This window comes from Gymnogyps californianus, chromosome 6, assembly GCF_018139145.2.
Source record: "Gymnogyps californianus isolate 813 chromosome 6, ASM1813914v2, whole genome shotgun sequence".
NCBI lineage: Eukaryota > Metazoa > Chordata > Aves > Accipitriformes > Cathartidae > Gymnogyps > Gymnogyps californianus.
This window is the reverse complement of record NC_059476.1, coordinates 23075528-23095237: the sequence shown is the minus strand read 5'-3', so window position 1 is coordinate 23095237 and position 19710 is coordinate 23075528. Positions and strand designations below refer to the sequence as shown.

General features: G+C 42.8%; 2 protein-coding genes across 2 annotated transcripts in view; both read right to left on the bottom strand.

The window, feature by feature from the left end:
* The window catches only part of TM9SF3 (transmembrane 9 superfamily member 3), a 57812-nt gene extending 57057 nt beyond the window's left edge, over window positions 1–755 (bottom strand). The window contains exon 1 of the mRNA XM_050898554.1: window positions 540–755. The gene's annotated coding sequence lies outside the window, so the exon portion shown is untranslated. The remainder of the gene's footprint in view (window positions 1–539) is intronic.
* A 64-nt stretch (window positions 756–819) lies between these two features.
* The window catches only part of PIK3AP1 (phosphoinositide-3-kinase adaptor protein 1), a 45615-nt gene continuing 26724 nt past the window's right edge, over window positions 820–19710 (bottom strand). The window contains exons 7-18 of the mRNA XM_050899143.1: window positions 19350–19482; window positions 18419–18615; window positions 15982–16171; window positions 10340–10435; window positions 8695–8874; window positions 7823–7885; window positions 6641–6846; window positions 5001–5073; window positions 4508–4663; window positions 2693–2763; window positions 2396–2505; window positions 820–1300 (exon numbers count right to left, since the gene is read on the bottom strand). Coding sequence (XP_050755100.1) covers window positions 1246–1300; window positions 2396–2505; window positions 2693–2763; window positions 4508–4663; window positions 5001–5073; window positions 6641–6846; window positions 7823–7885; window positions 8695–8874; window positions 10340–10435; window positions 15982–16171; window positions 18419–18615; window positions 19350–19482 — 1530 coding nt within the window. The 3' untranslated portion in view covers window positions 820–1245. The remainder of the gene's footprint in view (window positions 1301–2395; window positions 2506–2692; window positions 2764–4507; window positions 4664–5000; window positions 5074–6640; window positions 6847–7822; window positions 7886–8694; window positions 8875–10339; window positions 10436–15981; window positions 16172–18418; window positions 18616–19349; window positions 19483–19710) is intronic.

Here is a 19710-nt window from a genome sequence, read left to right as displayed (position 1 = left end):
GGCCTGGAAGAAAATTAAAAAATTAAAAAAAAAAACAAAAAACCAAACCAAAACACCTCACTTCCATCATCCGAGTTCCTTGAGATGAAGAATCAAAATTAATTTCTGCTTTACATGCTTTCTACATTTGGAACATAGAGAGCCAAACCAGGAAGCTCTCCTTAAGTCTGGAAGCCCTCAGGCAGAAAAAAGGCTGGACACAGCCGTTGCACATTCACATTGCCAGAAAGGAAGAGCAGAGCAAGCAGAGTCCAGCCCCAGGCTGCCTGTTTCCACTGCAGCAGGCTAACTACACGGCTGGTATTTGTGAGGTGTGTGCATTTATAATTGGAGACTCGCTATACTATTCCAGAGCATGAAGTGAAATGCCTTCATATTGCTTCTACAATGAACGAAGAGAGAAAGAACACAGCATTGCTGCCAATTCCTTCCTCTAATTTGAGAGGTCAGTCATGTGATTTCAAGTAACAACATACCCCCCCCCCCCCCCCAAAAAAAGATTTAAGTACAGTTGTTTTGTGATTCAGCAAGTCCCTTACCAGCTGCCTTGGGAATTTTCACAGTAAATGCAGCACGCACAACACCTTGTTAATGTCTGTCCTCTTCAGGGAGGGAAGGGGAAAGGGAAAGGCATTTTCAAGGCTGTATGCAAAATACATTCTTGAATAAAGACAACTTCTCATCCTCCCATGGTTTAATGATTGCTGGAGGGAGATTCTACACTTTCTGAAAGGTCAGTATGTCCGTACCCAAAATGTTACACCAAACAGCAGTACATTCACCTGCTCCTGCTGTAATGAGTGTTCTTCAAACAAAGTCTTCAAACAACTTAATTTCTTTACTTTTTCAAGCATGTTTTCCAGTCGAGCCCTTGTAGGTTGTATCGAGGGTTTTGGTAACAATGCTTATCAGGATTTAGTTTCTAAAAGGACATGTGTTCTTTCTTGGTCAAAAGGAAACTTCATGTTGGTGCAGGGCTGCCAAGACACACATCAGTGTTCTCCTTCCCAACCACGATACTTTTTCCTTGAAGTCCCAAAGCACCAAAATTCTTCCAAGCAAAAAAGTTACAGAAGGCCAAGAAGTCTCAGTGAAAATCATGGGAAAAGTCACCAGAGCTTTAGGGAGGAGGAAGGGGAAGAAAACATTTGGCTCCCACTTATAAATAATTTAAGACAACCCAAAAATATCTGTACAAACACACGTACAAACAGAAAAATCTATATTCCACAGATGTTGAGAGATTCAGCGACCTCTTGGGGGCACAGGTGGAGGATAAAAGCCTTCACAGCTTACAGGCCTATAAAAAGACAGAGAATACAAATGCATTAAAAAAAATAGTAGAGAAGAGGGTTCTGGAACAACACATTGCATGCAATAACACCATATCTAGGAATACAGTACAAGCAATAGTCATACAAGAAAAACAGGCTATCAGTGATTCAGCAACAGAGCAGATGCCAAGGTGCCAGAGCCCTGTTCCTGTCCAAGTTATTTCTTCTGCTCTTTAGCTGCAGTAATTCTACTATTACTGGAAAGAGATGCTATAATACTTGGTTGGAGTAAAACTTTGATAGTACAGTAGCTTTCTCCTGAAAATTAGATGAAGAGATCAAAAATAGGAAGAGATCAAAAGATTCAAAATCCTTTTTTCAAACTAACTACAGATAAATTCCAGCTATATTCTTGCCAGAGCCAAGCCAACATACAGAACTTACTGCACCCACCCGTTAGTAATTACTATTTTAACAGTAGGAGAATTTTATTAGCATCTGTACTTAGATAAGCCTCTGGGGCCTGGACTTCATAGACTTGCACTGGTTGGACTAAAGGAATGTTTACAAGTTACTTAAGTTTGTGGTGGTCTGATCAAATCAAGGTAAAACCCCTCAACACCTTTTATAAAACCAGTGCGGTTCTTATTTGAGGCCAATCATACATGTTAACAAGCGTGCTTTGGAAAGATCTGAAATTTGTAAAAAGAAAAAAAGTCCAAGGGAATGCCAAAAGGGAATTCCCTCTGCACTACACTTTGCATGTTCCAAGAGGATCTGCTCAGGAGGATCAAGTACTAAATCCCTGCCAGGGGCAGGATGCTGCTCCACCTGAGTCAGTCTTATTATGGCAAGCGTTGTGTGCTTCAATAGTGCTGCCCCTTGCAGTGTGTGAACCGCAGTAACAGCATTGCAATACGCATGTTACCAACTAGGAAACCAATTCCACCAAGTATTACAGATGAGAAACAAGGATCTTACAATTCCTAACAGTGTGTGTTTATAGACAATAGTCTGGTAGATTTTGTTGAAAGACACATTTGCTTCCTGCCTTGCTTTCTGCCCAAGGCTTCCATATTGATTCACTGAAAGCTCATGTTTGAGCTGCATTTTAGCTTTACCTGCTTGCACCTCGAGGAGGCACTCTGGGAGGCCTTTCTGGGAAAGGCAGCCTCTCTGCTTGGTGGGCAACTGGGCTGCGGCTTCTAGTTGTTTCTGGGACTTCATTGTCCTACAAAATGAAGAAAAGAGGTTACACACCAGCAGAATTTGCTTCTTGTTAGCTTCACAACAGAAGTGGCTACATTTTGCCATTTCTGCAAATGCAATGCCATCCCCGAGCTCCTTTTCTTTTGCATGAAAACAAAGCCATGTACTTAAGAACAGTGGACCAGTATATAGCAGAGGTGAGAGCTTACCTCACTGTCCCCTTCCATCCCACTGCTGACACTCAATATGCTCCGAGTGCTGGAGCGGTTACTTGCACTACCTGGAGTGAGTAAGCAAGAGAAAACAAACTGATTATTAAATCCTGGTGATTTCACTGCAAATCACTAACTCAGGACTCCTAACCTCATGCTTACCTCTTGCACAAATTATTTAATGCTTGTTTAGATTAATTTATTTCCACTGTTATTTTTCACATGTTCAGGATCCAAACAATGGCATTTCATACAACACAGATCATAGGGCCAAACCATTCAGATTCGCTTTCTTTCTAGCAGATTTCTGCCCCATCTAGGTCCAGGCTTCCAGTTAAATACTCACAACCATAGTCTAACTGAAAGGATCCAGTGCCAATATCAGCTGGCAAGTCAGGTAAATATTTTCACAAGTGTTACAGACCCAACATTTATGTATATTTAAATTATCAGTCCCCGTTTCCTTAACAACTGCGTGGAGGTAGACGGCTCTGAGCACTGTCACACGTTCATTCCTGGAATAAGCAACTGCTTGAGAGATTATTGTTCCCAATAGCTGTTCTCCACCTCCTCTGACAAAAATCCCTACTCACCACAGGAATGTTTCCTAGTCTATTTCAGAGCTAAAAATGACAAATTTGTTCAACAACCTCCAGCAACCACTTATGCAAACCCATTTAACTTGCATGGACTCAGAGTAGGGAATGTTTTTGCAATCAGTCGTGCCATCTCTGAAGGCGACAGCAACTCACAAACATATCCTATGCTGCTATGGCTGGTTTCAGTCATAAATAGATAATATTCTATAGGGCTGTGCAATACTGGGACACTAATGTTCAGAACTGAACTATACATTGAAATGGAGGCTAGAGGGGTTTTCTCATAAGATGCAGTCCCTCCCTAGCCTTGGTGAGGTAACTCGTATCATCAACTAGTACAAACAGCAGCACTTGAGAGTGCTAAATACTGCGTTAGGGTCCATTCTCACAATCATGCCACGGGAAAGAGAGCCAAGCTGAAGACAGTGAACTCTGGAGGCTCGTTAACATTTCTCTCACAACTGCTTATATGCAAGTTACTGGCTCAGTCACCTGCCTCTGGCAGCTACTCTGGATGTGTGCCAGCTATATCTTGCCAAGAGCCACAAAGGTAGTAACTTCACTGGGACTCAGTTGTCCTTTCAGAGGACCAAAATGATCTTAATGATTTCTGCAAGAGTTGCTCAGTCTGCAGTAACAGCGAGAATGCAGGAATTTAATTTGCACAAATTAAACCTAATAAAAACCAAAGATAATAAAAATGTGCAGACTGTCCAAGTCACTCAAGAGGTCCCAGAGTTACCAATGAAAAATGCTGTCCTTTATCTACAACAATTGAGGAAACAACATGTAGAGACTGGTTCCCAGCCTGCAATATAACTATGCCCTTCAGACCAGAAGAGCACACTGCCTGCTGAGACTCACAGCAAGGGAGCATCCTTTTTTCTAAGACAGCAGCTGCCATCTACTTTTAAGAACTGAAGATGGGTGATATACCTTCCCTGAGAAGGCTGAAGGGAATCTTTCACTCAGCTTTCAGGTTCTCCTCCTGCAGACATGCAGACACAAGATGCCCAAACCACTTGATATACCTGGAGTTGCTTTTACAGTTTCGAGAACAGCCAGCCTGAGGCATGCAGGATTTGGGGGGGTGGTGTCAGTACTGGATTCAGGACCAGAAGTCCTGTCCCCTGAGCTGACTCCAGAGCCAGGCTGGGGAAGTGTTTTCCATCCAGCTTTCCTGTAGAGAGGGTGACACTCAGGGTTTGCTTACTTGTTGTGCTGGATGTGCTTTCTGTTTTCCAGTCTCCTCGATTTAACTCCTTTTTTGGTGGGAAAATGTTTTTCCTGGGGGCGTATTCATATATTCCACATTCTGGTTTCCCCAAAGTATTATGAGAATGTCGAATGGGTACTGTAATTTCCAAATCTGAAAGGCAAAATTAACAGCTCAGAAGGGTCTATGCAAGTATAGCCTCTGAGAGACAGCTTTGCACCCGAGAACAAAGTTAAACACAATCATGTAAGGGCAATCATAACTGTACATGAATGAATCAAGATTCACTCCACAGATGAGGGCATCCTTTCCTCAGTCTGGGAAATTGAGGAGTAAAGCAACTTCCCTATGTTTTAGCCAACAGGCACACGGATGTGAATATTAAAATATCACATAACTACAATACACACAGAGACATTTCTGCCTGAAGAGCCTATTAATATTGTTAGCTGCTTCATTACCAAAGAATGTTAGAATCAGGGACTGTTACCTGCACTTTTGTCTTTTTTTTGCTTCTCCATTTGCCTCCTGGTTATGCTGTCTCGTAGCCGTTTCAGATTTTCCTAGAAATATCACAAGATACTCTTTTCAGGGCTTTGGATAAAGGAGGATGAGCAATACCAATATTATATTTCAGCTAACTTTGCAACCAAGCTGTAACAAAGCCTGCTAGACCTGGTTGAAATCCAAACCATGTCAACAGGTTTTAATCTATTCCCTTCAAAAATCCATGTGTGCCTTTCAGAAGCCAAGTTTTTTCAGATGTTCATTGTGTATGTTCAGGTCAAGTTCACAGACTCACTAGCAGTTGCAGATAAGCAGCACACTTGGTTTAGAACTCCCGCTATTTTCTGTTTCCACTGGCATAGAAACAAGACCCACGATCAAGTAACTGCACAGTCCCTTCTGTACTAATGAACAAATAATTCTGACTGCAGGGACAGAGGAGGCTGCCATGCATCCCAGAGTGTGAGGGACAATTCAGAAAGAATTCAGGATGTCCCCACTGAAGCAAGAGGGGACAACTGAAAATGTAACTGGGAGCTAAGTCTCTTCACCATTGTGTGGTGGCATACTGCACCTTACAGTAAGGAAAAGTGGGGAGAGGAAAAAAAAAAAAAAGGACAACTATTCCAGCAGGGAAATATGTACATATGTAAGAGGAAGAAACTCCTGAATAGGTGGAAAAGCAGACAGAGCAATTGCTGCACCATGAGGCAAGATCTGGAGCAGAGACTTTGAAAGCTGCTCATGGGATGGGGCACAGAGCATGTCACTTCATCTCTGCTACAGACATCTACTAAAGTAGCATTGCGTTCTTTATTGACAGAACAAGGGATTCCTCTGACTGTTTCTGTGTAGAGAGGACCCTTCCAAGTGAGAAACAGGAAGAGAAAAGTCTTGGCTTTGTTCTGACAGCTCCCAAAACAGCGTCACAAGTGTGAGAGCAGACTGCTGCAGCATAAACAAAAGGCTCCAAAAGAACCAGGCAGTGGTTTTAAAGAGGGAGCCCCACTAACTTGAGAATGGAAATTTTAAACTATGACTGCTAGTTCCACCAGTCATTATGTTGCTGCTGCCAACATAATGACTCCCTCATTCAGCTAAGTCACCCAAACACTGTGCTTTCACTAATGACTGTTGCTAGACCTTGCCCAGCTGCAAAGAATAGGTAGTCCTGGACCCATCAAACATCCAGGGAGGCATCAGACCATCTACAAGACAGGACTTTAAAGCCAATACACCATCTGAGACACTGAGTCTTCACTGATCTGAAATGGATGAGAACTGACAAGCTAAATGTTCATCACAGAAGTTCCCTGCCAACAGGTAGGTGCTAGGTGACCTCTAGAAAGGTAATTTAGCCAACTGGATTTAGCCCAATTCCTAGTGTACAGATCTCCAAAAACTAACAATACTACTGCAAGACAAACAGATCTGTAAAACAGCTACCTGCTTGCGGCTGCATGGGAACAGCCCTTCCGTGACAGGAGAGAACTCTGCTAGCTGCGGGATTGTGTTAGCAGTCTTCCTGCTCCAACCAGAAAAGAAATGTACCCACGCTGAACAGCTGGTGATATATACCTAGAGAGACAGCTGTATTTCTTAGACAGTGCAATAAGCCTGTACCTGCTGGAACCGGAATGATTCTGATCTCTTTTTCTGGTTCAGTTGCCACTCCTTAAAATGAAGTACAGCTTCATCAACAGTGAGTATGCCCATTTTCACTTGCTCCTGTAATGTAATCAGCTGCCGTTGACCTGGGGTTTTCATTCCAGCAAATGGATCATATATGCTTGATTGAGACGGGTCCCTTACAGGCCTGACTATTGTCTCTGAAGAGAGAAGAACACCAAAAATATTATTGAACTTGTGGCATCTGCCCTCCTCACTGAATACAAAGAAACTCAAGCACCCTTGATATAGCAGAGATGCAAAAAAATCAGTATTACAGACTGAATGTTTCCCTAACCAGAAGAGTGTTTTGTCCTTATGCCATCCTGCTATTTGTCAGGGCTAAAAACCCAGCTGAGAGGTAGCCTTTTATGCAAATGTGTCCCAGGGATAACCTCTGTTCTTAAAAACATAATTTAAGTGAACAGCACAAAATGTACTCCTTAAAGTGCTCTGCTTCCTCACTGCAAAAATCTCTCTTTCTTCAGCAATCCACAAAACAGAGCTTTCACCTTGGCATTCACAAAGCTGGACTCTTCCTAGGTAATCTGTGCAGCATAACTCCAGAAACAGAAAGGTGAAAACTCATCCTGCTGATGCTGGCTCTTTGTAACTCATTTGCAACATAAAGAGTTCCCAACGCATGAGATAAAAGCTCAGATGTGGTTCCTGGCACTCTGATAGTGCATAGGATAAGAGGTGAAGGAGTAAGGCCACAGTTTTGGAAGCGCAGAGATCAATGGCAAGCAGTTCACTAAAGGTTAAATCCCAGGAAATAACGATCAACAGGCAGTGGCTATATCCAGAAGATCAAAAGTGGGACATCGACTCCATGAACTAATATGGGTCACAACATAAAAAAGGACTTCTATGATCATTATGATCCTGACTGAGGATAAACTCTGAGACAGGGTATATGTACTGTACGTGATAAAAGGGTACACCCCTCACACTCTGCAGTTATTAAAAGTTTCCAATGTCACATAAGGTCAGAAAGGCTGGGTCATTCATATAGGACTATTATCCCCAGAGCCTTGTAAAACAGACTATTCAGTCACATTTCACACAAATGAAGCTACCTCAGCAGATTTGCTTTTGGATTACTGGAAAGATTTTCAGGGTGAACTTCTGACTTACCTTTCTTAACCCTTCCTCTAGGGACATAGAGATTCTCAGGTCTTTGAGCTTTCTGTGCAAAAACTGTAAAACAAACACTATTTAGATACTGAAATGCATCTTATAAAGACAGAAATAGCAAGGATGAATATGGGAAGCATACACAATTCTGCACTGCATTACAGCTTCTGTTACCCTACTAAGTCCATTGAAGAAAACAAGGTAAGGAGTTGTACAGTAGAACTCCCCTTCTATTGACCTCAAAGAATTTAGCTCAGCCACCTCTAAGAGAAATCTGGACATGCCTTCCCCACAGTCCTGTCACGGGGGGAAGGAGGAGTCACTGAAATTACTCTCCCACACCTTACTGTAGTTCTTGTCAGAATGTTTGTGAAATGTGACAAAGATTTCTAAAACTGCCTAGCAAACTAAGAGGCACAATTTTCTTCAATTTCAATTAAATCCCACCTCAGAGGGAGGTATTCAGGTATAGAATCATGCCCTATACAAATGCTATTGAATCAATGATACCATTACAGAGCAGCAATGTCTCAATTTATTAGTTTGATTGTGTCCTTATAATATCAGGATCTTTCCTATTTAGTTGGATATGTTTATACTGTTTGGAGGGTAATCTGTTGTCCTGCTGCTTTCATTAAGAGCAAGCTCAGGCCAAGACCTCAGGATACAACATCCCCACATTTTCAGAGTAGGCAGAAGATGAAAAACAGATCTGAAATTGGATCCCAAAGATAATCTAGCTCCAGAGCCAAATAATCCAGGGGACTCAAAACCACGTAGATTTTCTTGGTGTTTATTCGGCAACTGGAGCCCATGTCAAGGCCATTCTACAGTTGACTAGTCTACAGTTTAGGTCCTGGTACCCAACTCACTTTTGGAGATGTACAGCTCATTGTCTGGCTGTGGAGAGCTGGATTCTGGTCTTGGAACAGGAACTGGAGGTCTGCTAGCCATTTCCTGTGGAAAAGTATCTTGTTCCACTGAGAAGTATACATCTTCACCATAGCACTGGTAAACACCTTCCTCTGAATCTGGCACATCCATGCTACTGCCTACAACAGAGTAGAGTTTGTAAGAAAAACAACCTGGCCGCTTCACTGAACGCTGGATCCCTCCAGATGCACTATGTACCACATTCTTAGCAAGCTGGCCATTTCACAGGCAAAAACATCCAGTTTTGCAGTGACTTAAAGCGTGAAAGCCCTTCAAGACAGGACTTGACAAAGTCATTAACATCTAGTAGCATGTAAGTGTTTGCCACTAAGCCTGTACCATCTGTTTTGGTGAAGAAACCATAGTGGAAAATCTCATAACTGTTTTTAAGAACTCGAGGAAAGTTAGTTCAATTAATTCCAGTTAATTAACATATTATAATAGTTAACATATCAAACAGAGCACTAGTTTCCAAAAGCTACTTGTGGTGGTCTACAAAGTACTACAGAGAATTATTCCTTTATCTGAAATGAGCAATTGCCATCAGCTGACAACATATTTGATCTCAGAACAACGTGTCTCAGGGGGAGCTGGGTACGCACATCTGTACTTAACAAGTCCAGCTACCATTATACCACCTCATCATCTCCACTCTATTCTCACTCGTAACATGACTGTGAAATCATCAAATGCTGTCATACCTAATTTAAAAGCTAGTTTCCCTCTGTTTGCATGCTAGCAAAAAGAATTAAGAGCCCCTGGACTAACTCCCTACTCTGTTACCAAGTCACAAGTGAATACCCTAACCACTGGACTGACTTCCCTTTAGTGATGTTGCAACACCTAGTGGAGTCAATGCAATGGGACTGCCAGAGCATCGGTGTTGGCAAGGAAAACAGAAAAAGATGTTAAGAGCCCCAGACTTAATCTTGCTCTGAGTCCAGCTGGGTCACCCACAAAAAGTGAGTCTGTATCCTGTGGAACCTGGTGAGTGAGGAAAAGGCTTGGACAAACCGATCATGCTCAGTGGGGACAGCATGGAGCTAAGGTCTGGCTTTGGTCAGAGAAGGCAGAGGGATCACTGAAGAGGCAGAGCGTAGATCAGGTTTCGGGGCTAGCAGTTCTTTTCCTCTTTCCAGGCTGCTGTTTTCAATGGATGGACTTTTGAATAAAGCATCTACATTAAAATTCATCAGTAGCTTGTGCTGCTCTACTTTATACCCAGCCTCTGCCCATGAGGGGAGCCTGCACTCACATCAGGACACCAGAATTAATTCCCATCACTAAGATAAGGACAAAAGACAGCCATTCCTGAATAGATACCAGCTGTGTGCTTGCACTCACTGGAAGGCAGGGACTGGAACTAGAAATCACTCCTCCTCTTTGGTAAGAAACTAGCTGCATTTGTGAAATCACCTCACAAGCTGCTTTTTCTGTTGTGCCTTGTTTGTACCCACTAAGGCAAAACTGTCCATGTCAAAGTGTGGACTAGCTCCTATCCTTAACACATCAAGGAGAAATCTCAAGTTCCATTTAATTGCTTTAACTGTGCTACTGCCATCCCTCTCTCCAAACAGGTCTCACCTTCTAAAAACTTGCGGAGCATTGAGTCTTTTGTAGTTAGAGAAACTTCATCTCCAGCAACTGGAGTGTCTGGTTTGGACTGAAGCATCTCTACATCTGAAAAAAATCAGAAAGATGAACCTGTTGATAATGCCCTTAAACATGTGGAACAATGTAATATAACAAAATGATGTGATATTTCTGACTGGACCTTTGGTTTATGGTGAAAATCAAAGAGGAAGCCAGGCAACTGACCAGACATTTGCCTCAAAAAAGGCTCCTAAGCTGCTATGTTCAGTCCACTCTGCACAAATCTTTGCCAGCTGCCTGATGCTTACGCTTGAGGGTGACTAACATTGCTTATTGAGAAATTCTTTAACCTCACAGGAATACCTCCAGCATAGCCACAGCAATACTGCATGCTGTGTGGACTAACCACACCAGCAGCTTCGCAAGAGCTCTGCAGTCCGTGCCAAGCTGCATGCTGCTGGAGCTAATCTGCTCACCACCAACTTAATATAAAGTTCACTTAAGTATCACTGCACTACATGGAAGCACAGATTTGACATTTGAGCATCCTAAAGAATCAGCACTACAGACCTGTATTTTTCTGTAGAGCGATTTTTGCACCTTGCAGCCACCTTGATTATTTTTAACATAGCTTTTAGAAATGAACCTGTAACAAATACAGGCCCAGAGGAAAGCCACTACTTTATGGATTTGGGGGCAGAACAGAATGACAGGTGTGCAAAGTTCCTTTCTTTTTCTGTGGAGGGAACAGTATCTTCCCAGTTTTGGCTGTGCTCTGCAGGATTACTAAACCAGCAGTGCAACAGGATACTGCAGGGTTTGTTTTCTATCACATAGTCAATGTAGTTAAACTCATCAATTAATTAGTTCTCCTTCAAAGACATGATTGCCATCTCGCTACCCTCTTGCACACCGGCCTGTCTTGCATACAGATGAGACCTAACATCTCACCCATGTACCAAAATTGAAAAGAAGTACTCGACTTCGTCAGTGACACCTTCTGTCCCACTTACTGCAAAAACAGGCCAGTGAGACAGAATTGACAAGAAGGTGGCACACACAGACTTTGGGTATCACAGAAAAGGTCCCCAGATTTTCCTCAGTCTACTGGTGAAAGCTGGTCTGAAGGGTTAGGAGGAAGAGGGTTAAGTAGTTCCTAGATGTCAGAATTTAGTAGCTAAAAGATATTTATTCAAAGAGTTTCAGTTTCCCTTTGCAGGGTTTAAGGCTTCAGAAGGGAGCTCAACCAACCTGCGAAGACAGACATACAGAAGACAAGTTATGACCTACAGACTCTTCACAACAGCTAAAATATCCATGCGCGGGCACCCTTTAGAAAGTAACAACACCCTTCCCCCTTTAAACATTTGCAAACACTAGATGCCAGGTATTCCTGCACATAAAGCAAGCTACAGTCCTTTATTATGCAAGACAAAGACTTCAATGTGTTGGCGTAAATCACAACTCAGAACTCCGTAAGCACAAATTTTTGTGCACAATTCTCTCAGTTTGCTCAAGGACGACAAGGAGGCTGCTGTTTCTTGCATTAACTAAGGAAAAAATAAAAATCAATGAGGACAGTGTTGAAAGTTTGGTCTCAAGAGAATAAAAATGGTGGAGGAGGGAGAGGATATGCAAGAGAGTAGAATAAGGGCATCACAACTTATTTATATGTGAACTAACATCTACTCTTTAGGTGTTGGAGGTCTACAAATTACAGGACAATAGATTTTAGTCAGCTGAAACTCTCTAGGGTAAAGGATTAAATCTCTGCATGAAACTCACACTATCTAGGGTCTGAGTGTCCACACAGTTCATAGATATGGAAACAGTGCTAAGAGTCCAGACTTGTTTCCACCTGCCCTTGGCCACTGCCACTGTCTGACCTTGGACAGAGGAAATACAGCTTAACTCCTTCCCCAAGTAAAACAGTGTAATAACACACACACACACCAGGCAGTTTAGTCTTCACACAAATCAAACAGGTTTTCAGCACTTTCAAGAGTCCTTGCTCTCAGAGCCCCTCCTGCACACAACTCCAGCCTACTCAAAATACTCTGTTTTGCAAAAATCAGCAGGAGGTGCTGGTGAAAGGAAAGCAGAAAAAGCAAAGCACTTTATCTGATGCTGTAGTTCATACTACGAGACTGATATGATGGAGATAACTCTCCCTTTTTGCTATTCAGCTGCTGTTTGTTACAGTGTGAGTGACTCAGCTAAATGACATTTACTGGCAGCCTGCACCAACCTGGAGCATATTCTGGAAAATTACGTTTGACTTTACAGGTATTTGAAAAATGTAATAAGAGGGAAGTGCTCTTCTGAAGCAGGAACAATTAGATTAATGATAAGAAATTAAATAAGGCAATTCAATCTCATTATTAAAGAACAGCAAACAAGGTAATAGCAGGAGCTAGTAAGTTCCCACTGATTTGGTTAGGAGTACTTTATGATCTACACTGCTCAGGGCATTAAGACCTACCTGGGAAAGAACGCTCCCCTCCAGCAGAAGGGGAGGCAGTGTTCTGTAGATGAACAAAACCTTTTCCATTTTTTAAAATTCCATCATTTATCTCAAAACTTAAAGGGACAATTAGCAACTCAACACAGATGTGTGCAACTCTCGTGCAGCATCAGTTTAAGCAAAATTGGGCCCTTGCACAGCTTCTGCACTTTCTCTGTAAATGCTTCCCCAGGACCAAATGCAAAGAGAAAAAAACACCACCTAAAAATGCATTGAAAAATCAGAAGTGGGGTGAAGAATACAAGAACTAACAGAACACTCCGGTATTCAAGTATTTGCTACTACTTTTAACTCATTACAATGGCTTCAGTCCTGTGTTACCTTATTCTCAAACCAGTTCCTGCCAGACAAATTGACTCTGTGGTATCTAACCTTCCTTTGATCAGTCTCTGAAAGGCTGTGGTGAAAGCACATCTTGATCACAATAAATGGGCATGCTGCCACAGTATGGCTACACTTAATGCCCAGGTATTATCCTCTACATCACAGCCATAGCTACTCACGTAAGGGCTACTGTGACCTGGAGAAAGCACCTCAGTAGAAGCTAATCATGATTTCCTAGGGAGTTTTTCATCCTCACAAACCTTTAAGTCAGTATAAAAGCTTGAAGCCTTTATTTGTGATGGCAGTTCTAAACCAGCCAGCACTCCCACTAATTTCAGTGAGGGTTTGCCTGTGTGCTGGTATTCTAAATAATACTGAAACACCTTCGCTTTGAGAGAACCAATGTAAGTGTCAAGCACTGTGCCAATTTAACCTTACCTTTACAATACAGGTAGATTTAAGCACTGTTCAGACAAGCTGTAAATATTCTTCAGGCAAAGACTAACAGACTACATAAGAAAAACAGAGATTTTTCAGTAGAAGACTCCTGAGTGGAAAGTAACAGAGATTTGTGTGCAGGAGCAACACACTAGGAGAACTCCAGAAGCAGCAGGAAACACACTTACATTCCTTGCTGAGGTATTACAGATAAGCCATATACAGCATCTCACCAGTGAGGAAAACATTTTAAAACACAGACTCATTCAGCTCTGCTTTTCAGTAAAGGAACCATAAGTACCTACTTAAGGGACAGCTTGGGTTTTTACCTTTCTAGTCCTACCAGTCCTGCAGAGCCTGCAGCACATTTGCACACCAAGAGAACTTTCTGGTGCTGATCCCAGAGACCACTGCCACCCTGCTGATGTGGCTGTGCTTCCAAAGCTTCCCTAAAGGACACATGCCTGCTGGGCCTTTGCTACTGAGGAGGCTTAAGGAAAGCAGCCTGACTTAGGCTTCAAATGCACAACCTTTCACATCCCATGGCAATCTTTCCTAGCTCTCCATCTCCATGCCTGTCAGCCAAGTAGGCTCTGTTTCGTGTATGCATCTAAAACACCAGCCAAACTCCCTCCTGAGATCTGTCAATCAGAGTAAGTGAGGGCAGGAAAACCTGTGTACTTGAACTGTTTAACTTGATGTGGCTTGTTTGACAGAAATAGGCAAGGGGACACGCACACAAGCAACTGAGACAGCAGACTGAGGAAGGTGGTGATCTTCAGCAGGGAAGAAGAAACAAGTGCCTTAAAACAATTAGTTCTTCCACCAACAGTCTGCAGGTCTGGCAAATGGTTTTCTTGACAGGAAGCAATTCTGATCTAAATCTGAACCTATATGAGAATATTTTCAGAGAGGCTTTTCAGAATCCAGTTCAGAAGTGGTAAATTACAAGGAGCTTGATTTGCATCCACGAAAGAAAGGAATATCCTCTGCATAGTTTCTGGGAGATCTGGACATTTCAGGGATAGAAGACGACAAGTTGGGCTTAGTGGTTTTAAGCATGTTTTTTCCCCCTCCACAGACTTAGTCAATCAACCCCATTCAGAGGTGCACTGATTGCAGGCAGAGCTTCCAAACATCTAAAACTCTCACCCCTATTACTGCAAACAACAACAGCTTTGTTCCTTAGGAGTCCACATCGGCCTTACTGCCTATCTCCACCTGAAGGCAGAATAATCCTGGTTTTGGTAGCAAAACTATCCCTGCAGCGGCCAAACAAAACTTCGCAGAGAAGAGTTTATGATTTCAGGCAGAGAACCGACAGTCTTCTGGACTCCATAATCAACGAAAATGTGTTTTATAACATCGTTTAATCTAAAAGAGGAGAAAACCAGCCCAGGACACATACAGTCTATAAGCAAAAGTGTTTCAGTAAGAAAGCTTTTCCCCTGAGGCAGCACACTTAAAACTGCAGAAACACTAGAAGTCCTTGTGCAGGTACTTAAACTATAATAAGCTAGATTATCTGCACGCCATGGGAATAATAAAATATATCAGTGGGATGAAGCCAGACCAAATAGGCAGATTGGTAAGAACAGCAAATTTACAATTGCTTAACATAGGTACTTAACTTCATATTTGCAATTGGCCTCACTGAATATTAATGGAATGGTGAAAAATTTAAACATCTGCGTATTTATCAGAATTAGCTCTGTATTTTTAGCAATAAACCAAATGGATTAGAATAATGATTTTTCAATTATAATCTTTTCAGTACACGTGTTTCTAGATGTTTGCTTTCTTTTGTTCTCAAGCTCTTGAGGTAGAAGGCTCAGCTCTTGTTTTTCAGTTTCCCAGTTGTCAGTAAAATCACATCTTACATAGTGTTCTTTTCCACCAGTGTCTGTAAATCAGTGTCCCGACCTCCCTGGATCTCAGGAGGGAGAAGCAGGACATGGTAGAAAATCTGGTCTCTTCCAAATGCTAATTCACTTGCTCAGGGTTCAGGGAGTCCTCAAAGCACTGAGGAAACAGCTCTTGATCTTGTACACTGGCAATCAAAGACAGGTTTAGAGCAATTTTATCAGCCAGCCAACACCAGAACTGGAGCATGCTTTCCTTGTGAGAGTAGAAAAACTATAACCAGCCCTTACTCTGAAAATCAACTGAGGCGCTACTATGTATAAGAGAGACAGATCAGCTTAGGCCTCTTGGACGAGAGCTCTGAGCAACCTGATCTAGTTGAAGATGTCTCTGCTTATTGCAGAGGGCTTGGACTAGATGACCTTTAGAGGCCCCTTCCAACCCAAACCATCCTACGATTCTGTGATTCTATGAATATACATACAAAGATCTTCTGGGGCACCAGGGACAAATCCAGCCATGGATTCATAAAGCTCTTCATCGGAGCCAGGATTCAAGGAACATTTCATTAACAGATCAGTGGACAAATGAGCCATGGACTCATAAACAGACTCATCCTCCTCGCCTTGCATCAGCTCTTCCTTAATGTGACTCTTCAGCATATCTGCAGTTTCCTGGAGAGGAAGGAGGGCAAGAAAAAAAAGTGTTCAAGTCTCATTTAAATAAAGAATTTGGAGAATCAAAGCAAGCAAAAGATATCTCAGCTCTCCCATCACTGATGGAATAAACCTTCTAAAAGCAGCCCATTCCCAAAGACTAAGGCTTCTCAAAGGAATTAAATCCCCACTACAGCTGTCTGGGCCCAGCCTTCAAGATATATGTTGTAATAATAGGTAATGAAGGTGAAACAAGTTGGTGCTGACACATTCTGAATAGCCATTACAGCCTCTCACCCCCTCAGTTTCATGTCCTACCTGATGTCTGCAAACTCCTAGAACATAAGCAAAGCTCATTCTAAAAATACAAATGCTTGTCAAAGGCTATTTTGGGGTAAGTGTAGCTGACCATAAGGGGGAAAGCTTGCCACACGCGGAGCACTTACAAGAAAGCAAAGTTTTAGCTTTGGTGTAGTTTCAGTTTCTTGGCATTAGCAGCAGCATGTAACACCCAGAGTGGAAGTACGCAGACCCTTTTCTGTGAGATTAACAGGAAACCTCACAACAGGCAGCTGTTCATATAATACAGGCAACTTTCGATTCACAGGACAGCAGAACCCTTTCTCACATATTTGTAACATGGGGTGAGGGGGGAGGGCAGTGCAGATCTTCACCAAACCACGCAAGGGAGCAAAATGCAAAGCTTCATCCCAGCCTCCTCCCCAAGTTCCAACTATGTTACAAGCGCAGCCATCTTAACTGGTTGCAGTACTACAAGATATTCTTCCATCCACAACCTGCCACCTCATGGGCCTTCAATCCTCAGGGCATGTGTGTCAAAACTGTCTACACATGCTTCCCTCCACAGTCAAAATGGGTCAGGCACGTAGCTCATGCAATGCTTTAGGGAGGTGCAGAGGAACTTTTGCCAGAGAGAAAATTAGGTGAGTAAAGGGGTTTACTGGGATTTTCAGATATCCATACTAGTAGTGCTTCTAATCACTACCTTGCAGTGGATACACTGGTGCAAATCATTTGTGTGCTCTGGTACTAAGCTGCACAGATAGCTTGATGGTCAGTAAGCAGGACCTACTCTTAACACAGCTCTGTCACTGGGCTGGTGGAGAGGAGGACATGGGCGGAGCACAGTACTGCAATAAGAGGTTGGAAGGACTTCCTAAGCATCTCTCACCCCAGTGAAAAGATTTTAATCACACAATTTACAGTTTCTGCAGCCCTCCTGATCTCAGAACAGGGAATGACCTTTATTTAGCTCTAATGTATAACCCTAAATTCATACTTACGTCAAGAAGCAAGCCACAAGTTTAAGATCCACCCATGCCTCCTAAACAGGGCTTAAACACTACTGTAATTGGCTGGCAGCACCACACCGAGGCTGGCAGATCTATCACCCACCATTCAGACAACCATTAGGGACAATTACACACAACTTTTCAACTGAAAGCAAAAGCAAATAAAATCTGCTGAAGGAGTCACATGATCTGAGTCAAGGAGCTGCTCATTATTTTGAAGCATACAGGCTGGAAACAACTCAAATGGAAAAGTATAAACCCCATGCACACTGAAGGACCCCACAGAAACAACTGCCTGGCCCAGCTGGAGTCAGGTCCAAGTCATAATCTGGAAAAGTCAGAGTGCTCTTTGCTGTGGATGGGGTTAGCTCAAAGAGAACTGAATTGTGAATTCAGCTCCCAGAGAGAACAAGTAGGGAAGAGACAGCTATCCTAAGACAGGAAGAAATGGATTTCAAGTGGAGCAGGCAGACTACACAGATCAGCTGTGAATGAGCTAATAAGCAGTCCAGACTGTACTATGACTAATCAGAGAGCACCTCAGATTGTACCTTCCCAAACATACTCTGTTCTCATATTACTCCCTAAAGTAAGTGGGATGAAGGGGCTGTAGTTTTCCCAAGATCAGAGGTTAGAAGAGTACACCAGGCACCAACCACATTCCTGCAGAACCTTAACTAGATGGATGGATGATAAAGAAACTCAGCATGGCAGTCTCTGCTTCCACCTTATTTGCTCTGTGCTAAAGCCCCAAGAACTTCCCCAGCTCCAGAGATGCACCCAACCCTCCAGCCTGGAAGCTTTCAGTGTGGCTGCATGTCCATCTCCTACACCCTACATTGCACCCGTTATTACCCCATCACTCCTGCTCCCGCAACACTAAATGCCAAGCTTGGTGTGACTGCCCACACCTGCTATGGGACAATGCAGAGGGACTGCTGCTTCCTCTTACCACATATTCATCAATGAATTGGCGGAGGTCCTTAAAGCCATGCTTTTCTGCTATGGTGTTTGGATAGTGGCCATATTTGTTGGCTACGCTGTAGGCCTGCAGTGCTCCAGGGCATGTAAGCAGCAAGGCGGTGAGGTTCTTCAGCCCGTATCTTGCAGAAAAGTGAAGCAGTGTTGGCAACTCCTCATCCCTCTGATCTGTGAGAAAAGGAGCCTGTTAGAATCTAAGTTTCTAGCAGCAACAGAGCCAGTAGGTGAGAAACAAAATTCCTAGCAAACGCACAGACCAAAGCAGGAGTGAAAGCCCTGTAAAGTATACATACAGTTTCAAAATGGAGCTAACTGCACAAATTAACTGAGGTATCTAGCACATCTCCAGGCTTAAGTCCTATGACCTTTAGCGGGGAATCTGGCACTGTAATAGCTTAATGTATGTAGGATCACAGGTTTGCAAGGACCTCTTAGATCATCATTCCAGTAGGATCCAGCTGATGTAAGGCAACCATGTCATAGTGCCACACCAATCCTGAGTGCCCACTGTGCACCTTAGAGCAGAGTCATGGGGTTGGGGGAAAAGGACTGGGCTGGGGAGAAATACCACGTGGGACTGGGAGAAGAACAAGGGAGAAAATATGGGAGACATTTTGGGGTGCATCATCTTTTCACTTTGGTTGTGTTTGAAGCTGTCTACACAGCGGCATCTGTCGCAGTGCAAGGAAGTGAGACTGATGCATGTAATAAAAAAAGGGTCACTTGACCCAAATGGCAATCCCCCTTCTGTAGGCATCATCAGAAATTTAACTTCCTGGCTGAGATCCAAGATTTTTGAGACAGCCTGTGCAGGTACCACACACTGCAGTATTAAAGCACTCCAAGGTAAAACAACTGATACAGATGAAGTTTAAAAAGAAAACAAAAATCTTTAAACTTACTTGTTGTCATATCTTCTTCTTCCAGCTGGTTGATTCCAAACAGGTGCAAGCCACTGGCAGGAATGTTCTTCTTGAGTGACTCAGTCAACAGTTTGTCCAGTGCTTCTATGCTGTATGGCACGATTTTAAAGGCCTAGAGATAAATGGAAAGTGACTTTGTTTGGGGGAGTCTGGAGATTCAGTTCAGGTGAGATTTATAAGGTGTTTCTTTATTTAGCACGTATCAGAAAATGGTAACGTTTCTTTATTTAGCACGTATCATAAACACTGAAGGTAGCAACATTCAGGTCAGGCAAAGAACATGAATAGCTTCCTGGTCCAGAAACAGAGTATCATTAATGTGAGCAGATGAGAACTGTAC